We start from the raw sequence: 6589 nt of genomic DNA, 5'->3' as shown, positions 1-6589 counted from the left end.
CCGAGTGGCAGCAGGGAGCTGTGCTCTTAAGTTTAAAATGCGCGTGTCTCTTTGGCCGGCCGTCTTGTGATTGCCAGCCAGGCATGCACATTTTAAACCTCTATAACCACGCTGTCTAGTCTGCGGGGTTAGGGAAAGCGCAGGCCTCCAGTGCACTTAACCATGCTGATAGAGGCAGCTCCCTCCAATCATGTTTCTTCTCTCATGTTGGTCACCAGCTTGAAACAACAGCACCAGGATTGGCTTGGGATTTGGGAGCCTGCGTCGAGGAAAGAAGACCGACCTAGGAGGACATTGTGCTTTTGCATTCCTGTTCCTATTAATAAAATGACTTCCTTCTTAATGTGTATAGTGGTATAGTTTAAGGAACATGATATTTTGAGGCATGGGATGAGATGCCAGAGTTGGGACAGTACTTTTTTATTGTTCAGATTCCTTAGTATGGAAACAGACAGCAACGTTCTTGCACTAGAAAGACAATAATGTTTGTATATGATGTTTTCCATGTCTGTTTATTTTTTAAATGATTATGCCCCTAATTAATGAAGTTTATTTTACACTCGATGTTTCAATGGACGGGTAGCAATTAGTGAGGCAAATGTCATACTGATATTTTAAAACTTGTGAAGCACTTCATGATGTGACTGAGGTATCATTTTTGTGATAACTGTATCTTGGTTCACACAGAGCCAGTTAGCTTCGTGTCATCTTTATGTGCAGAATATATATAATTTAACCGAACCATCGGTGACTATTTGGATAATCATGTGTTTCACCATGCATTCATGCCACATTAGTTTTCCCTTCTACACTTTGCAGGAAGCAATTAATAACCATTTAGTACCGCTTTTCATAATATTCCCTTATCAGGCCAAAACGTTTTACAGCGTAGTGATATTGGAAAGTCAAGTGTCTGATTCGCAGATATCTTAAAGCCTCATGGCTGAGAGCAGTGCAAGTGACTGCATATTTTTTCTCATTTCATTTCATTTTTTCGATTCATCTCACTTTGTTTACCTGTAAAATCAGCAATTAGAATTGTATTTAGTCCCTTCATATGCATCATAACGTAATTGTCATCTGTTTCATGGTTGAATATTTTCATTCCAGTATAACATTAGTTACATATTATTTCCATTTAAGTATTAATCATTTTGCATCACAATTGGGAACCATATCAACATGTATCTTGTTTCCAATAGAATGTGACATCCGGTTACCGACATACATTACTAATCGATTTTTGCCTGTTCAGACGATGCATATCCATTGGACAATTAGGTACTAGTACACAATAAATTATTATATCTGTAATTAAAGATAGAAGGCTAAAAAACCTTTTCAGTGCACTCACAATTGTTTTAATTAAAAATGTTCCACATATTTTTAGTATACCCTTATTGAAATCACACCAGGATATCTTTCAGTATTTTGCGGCATAAACTGATGTCCCATCGTCATTTGTTTTTGAGGTAACAATCAGTGAGAAATGTTTATTCACCACTAAAAAGAGTACGTTCCGTATACTAAATTATCATGTATAAGTGTGTTTTTGTTTCTACTTTGCAGATTATCTTCAAAATATCGTACTGTCCTTATTCGACTGTGCATCATCATATGTCTACTATCTAAATTAAGAGTAGGTACCTCTACTGACATCATAAACTTAGAATGTTACTATGACACACTATAGGGTTTCCTCCTCTGTGTATTTCTCAAATCACTGGTTGGTATTTTGCTCTTTTATCCTTCTCCGGTGGTGAGTATATATGATCTCTAACATTTCAATTCCAATTTACTAAGCTGGTGATTCATTGATGTCATAATGACTCTGAAGCCATCTCTCTTATCATCATTTCTGTATTGCTATCCCTGTATTCCCCTTAACTATTCAATGCAAATGTCTCGTTTGTACTATTTTTATATTCTTGAAAGAACCTTTCTATTCATAAAGACAACTTTTGTTTCATAGATTCATCAATTGCTTTCACTGTGGCTGTCTTCCTGACAAAGGCACTTTGGCAGTGCCAAAACGCACGTAGAATTCCACCAGTCAATTGAATTTGTGCCACTCCTCTGAAAGTGTTTTGCAAATTTTGTGCTGATTAATTAATTCATAATGATGCAATGTTTTTGATCTGACTTCAGTATGGTTGTGAGTTGGTATGATGGATATGAAAGGGAATGAACGATTCATTATAAAAATTATTTCATGATTCAAAAACGTAATAAATGTTAACCTTTTGTAAATTTAACAATCATTATGCAGGAGTATCAAATGGTCTGCATTTTGATTGCCTTTTACTTTTTCCCTACTTTAAGGAACCTTATTAGGAACTGTAGGGGGCCTCTTCTTTACACTTGTGACTGAGGTATTGTTCAGCCACGATGAAGGTCTCTGTGACTGAGTTACCACACAACCTTTGGTGGTCAGTGACTGATCAATGATTTCCGTCTGCAATTGAGGTTGCAAAACAATGCTAATTCATACTGCCACTTGCAAATAGAATAGAGTGCTTGTTTCATGCCCTTTCATATATCTGATTTGTCAAGGGTTGCAAAACCTCTTTTATAAGTTCAAAAACTCCTAGAAAGGCTTAACACAGTGTAAAAATAGTATTTTTCAATTTCAATCTCTACTGGCATATTGCAGGGCTTGTGTTATGTTATGTTATGTTAATTTATTTCTTCTATAGCGCTCGGCTACTCCGAGGAGCATCCCGGCGCTTTGGCGAAGAATTACAGCAAGTAAGACAACAACATAACAACTAAAATGCAGACAAAAGAGAGAGAAAAAAATTATTCAGTAAAAAGCCACGTTTTAAGATCTTTTCTAAAACCCAGGAGACTAGGAGCCTGTCTAAGGGAAAGTGGTAGTTCATTCCAAGCCTTCGGAGCTAGGTAGCGGAATGATCGACCTCCCATCCTTGTCCGCCTGATAGCCGGGGCTGTCATCTTGGATAGACAGGATGATCTCAAGGGCCTACTAGGTACGTATCGGGAGAGACGTTTCCTTATATACTTGGGGCCAGTGCCTTGTAAAGCTTTGAAGGCAAAAGTCAGGCTTTTGAAAAGAATTCTCTTTGCGATCGGTAACCAGTGTAAGATGTTCAGTAGGACAGTGGCACCTGCTCTTCTCGGGAGCCCGTAGATGGCACGGGCTGCCGAGTTCTGGACTACTTGCAAACGGGTCAAAAGATATTTAGGTATACCCAAGAAGAGAATGTTTGCATAGTCCAGTCCAGATCCGATCAAGGCCTGAACAATTATATTCCTATGCTGAAGAGACACTAGAGGAAGAAACTTCCTCAGCATCCGTAAAATGCCGAAGCATTTACCTGAAAGGCACGAAATATGTGGCCCAAAGGACAGTTCACTGTCCACAATCACTCCCAAGTTTTTAGCCTTGAGAGACACATTGTCAGGGGGAAACATATCTTGTGGCCACCACGCTTTCCAGTCATGTTCACAAGCGCATTCAAAAAAGAGCAGCTCCGACTTATCGGAATTGCACTTTAAGCCATTACACCTGAACCACTCAAAGACCGCACCAAGGCAATCCCTTATCTGTATGCGGTTGAATGACCCGCCTCTATCACAAGTGAATAGGAGCTGGGTGTCATCGGCGTAGGATACGATCTGGGCGCCAAAGGACTCCGCGACTACCGCCAGAGGGGCCATAAAGATGTTAAACAGCATGGGGCTGAGAATGGAACACTGCGGAACCCCCGCCTCTAGCGGAGCCATATCAGCGGAGTAAGGGGGCACCCAGATCGTTTGCCGGCGGTCGGCCAGAAATGATTTAAGCCAATTGTGAGGTATGTGCATAAGGCCTGACATTGCATAGTAAACCAGAAAGGCTGTCTTTGTTTGAACTTTTGTTCCATATTTGAGCTCTAAAAAATCAGATAGCTGACAAAGTAGATATTTTTTAGATTTTGATACCTGTCGTTAGTGTTTCTGATATGAAGGGTGAGCTGTGAAAGAATTTCACTGGAGGCTGTTCTACAATCACAAGAGTTGTTTAACCTGGAACAAGATAGACTTCTTGTTCAGACTGGAAGTAACAAGGCACATTCAATACATCCAATTTTATGTTAAAAATTAGGTAATCAATTTATCATTATTGAGGGTGGGGAAATTAATTTCTGAGGCACATTTAGAAAAGGACATAAGAGATCAGATTTCAGGTTGATTTTAAGGAAGCTTTAATACTAAAGCATTTGACAAACTATTATAAGAAATTGAATCATCAAGAATCCATTTGGCCAAGAGCCAATCCTGAGTTACTTCATCAAACTTGTAATGTTTATATAACTATTATTAAAATTGTGAACTGATTTTTTTAAGCATCTTACACAAGATATCCGGAAAATGTGTATACATTTGTACATACTACTTAGTGGCAGACACTTTTGAGAACTGCTATTTGATTTATTGTTTCATTTTCTTCTATGATAGGCCGCAATAATTAACACATCAGTTCAGGTCCTGGTCTCTGGATCAATGAAAGAAAGAAACTGGACATCAGTGAAAGAATTTATACTCCTGGGCGTCACTGATGAACCAAAACTGCAAATTCCACTGTTCATACTGTTCCTCCTATTTCATATCATCACTCTTCTGGGCAATATTAGCATTGTGTCATTGGTCACAATATGTCCTCATCTTCACACTCCTATGTATTTTCTTCTAAGCAATTTAGCTTTTGTAGATTTCTCCTATGCCTTAGTTATTACACCCAAGATGTTGATCGATTTCCTCTCAGAGACAAAGTCTATCTCTCTACATGCTTGTATGACACAGTTGTTTTTTTTTCTCCTTATGGGAACTTCTGATGTCTGCCTCCTAGCAGCTATGGCCTATGACCGCTATGTGGCTATTTGTAATCCTTTGCTGTATCGTGCCATTATGACAAAAGACACATGCCTAAGCCTTTCAGGTGGGGCGTATTCAGTTGCCTTCATGAATGCTGTGATTAACACAAGTTGTATGTTCAGGCTGTCTTTCTGTGGACCAAATAAGATCGCCCATTTCTACTGTGACCTCCCTCCTCTGCTCAAACTGTCCTGCTCAGATACTTTAATAAATGTGACAGTACTGGTTTCCATGGGTGGCAGCATCTTGGTTTCTAGCTGTATCATTATCTTTGTTTCTTATTTTTACATAGTTTCAGCTATCTTCAGGATTAATTCAACCACAGGGAGAAGTAGGGTTTTTTCTACATGCTCCTCCCACTTTTTCTCTGTTGTCTTGTTCTATGGGACTGCCTCGTTTACGTATCTTAGACCCAGCTCTATTTACTCCATGGGCCATGACAGAGTGGCTTCATTGTTCTACACAGTGGTGATACCTATGTTGAATCCCCTAATCTATACACTTAGAAATCAGGAGGTAATAGGTGCACTAAGAAGCACCATATTGAGAAAGTGCACATGAAATCAAATGTACTATTGTGAACCCATCTTTTGACTGCTCCCTGCATTTCTTTTATTAAGTGGATATTTTTAAGCAATAGATTAGATGGTGCACTAGGGATTCAAACAAGTGTGCAGGTCTCTATAAGTGTGTGTGTCTTTTTCTACACACATACATGGATATAATACTTATTACAGTGATTGTAACAATTTTCATAATGTTTTCAAAACTGTTCTAATACTGTATTGTAACATTATAAAGTAAATTTATGTAGTATGATACATGATATCACTTTAAAAAAAATGAATTTGCCAGCAAGATGGATACATACATGATTATGTGCTTACTGTAACTAACAATTTCAGTTGTTAAGTGTTGTTGAGAAAACATTATGGGGAGTTTCTAGTAGATTATCTTTGGGTGTCATAAATGGTAAGCTCGCTATTCTATATCTCTGTAAGAAGTAGTTGTTTTTGCACCTGTACATCAAGATGTAGAGTTGAAGTTGCCTAGTAAATTTGAAACTGGGTAGACACATAATCCTAGACAGATATGTTATTTTTTATCAATATAGATTCTATGCCAGTGCCTAATGGAATACATTGTTCCTTTCTGATTTATTCATGAAGTATAATTTTGTGCAAATTCATTATATGCAATTGGGAAAGGACGTTATAAACATTGTTGTGAGAAAATGCCCCTTTTTGTGTGATCACTGCACCATTTTTTGTTTAAATGTAATTCTGGATTTTAGACTTTGCACCCTGGGATGCCGCTCTACAGTGCCCAATATCTGTGCTCTGACAACTGAAACAAGTAAAAAAGTCTAATTCCCGATTGGCATAATCAAGTCTCCTGTAGGGCAATAATATGGTAAGTAGAAACTACAACCATTGCTTGTTAAGTTAAATGACACCTGCTGTCACAATCTTGAACACTGACTTTATATTTCCTTGTCTCCTCTGAAAATAACATGGATTTGAAGAAAATGATGTACTTCCATATTCAAACTGACTAATTCCTGTGACTTACACAAGGGATCAGACAGCCCAACTGGGGAAAGGGGAGTGGAGGATAGAAGAGACAAAGACAGGCTTCAAGATTTAATGTGGCAATCTTCAAACTATTGATGGTTTTGTTCCTTTGTCTCATAGACTTTATTATGGGAGGT

General features: G+C 38.2%; 1 protein-coding gene across 1 annotated transcript; it reads left to right on the top strand.

Annotated features, from left to right (window-relative positions):
• Window positions 1–4506: 4506 nt before the first annotated feature.
• Window positions 4507–5439, top strand: LOC147734852 (olfactory receptor 5F1-like). Its single transcript, XM_086953650.1, has one exon. The coding sequence runs from the start codon at window positions 4507–4509 to the stop codon at window positions 5437–5439; it is 933 nt and encodes a 310-aa protein (XP_086809776.1).
• Window positions 5440–6589: the final 1150 nt, after the last annotated feature.

This window comes from Lissotriton vulgaris, chromosome 1_2 (genome assembly GCF_964263255.1).
Source record: "Lissotriton vulgaris chromosome 1_2, aLisVul1.2, whole genome shotgun sequence".
NCBI classification, from domain to species: Eukaryota; Metazoa; Chordata; class Amphibia; order Caudata; family Salamandridae; genus Lissotriton; species Lissotriton vulgaris.
This window is presented reverse-complemented; position numbering and strand designations above follow the sequence as displayed.

What these genes read in the sequence shown, in the direction of transcription:
- LOC147734852 (XM_086953650.1), top strand. Translation starts at nt 4,507, where the DNA reads ATGAAAGAAAGAAACTGGACATCAGTGAAAGAATTTATACTCCTGGGC.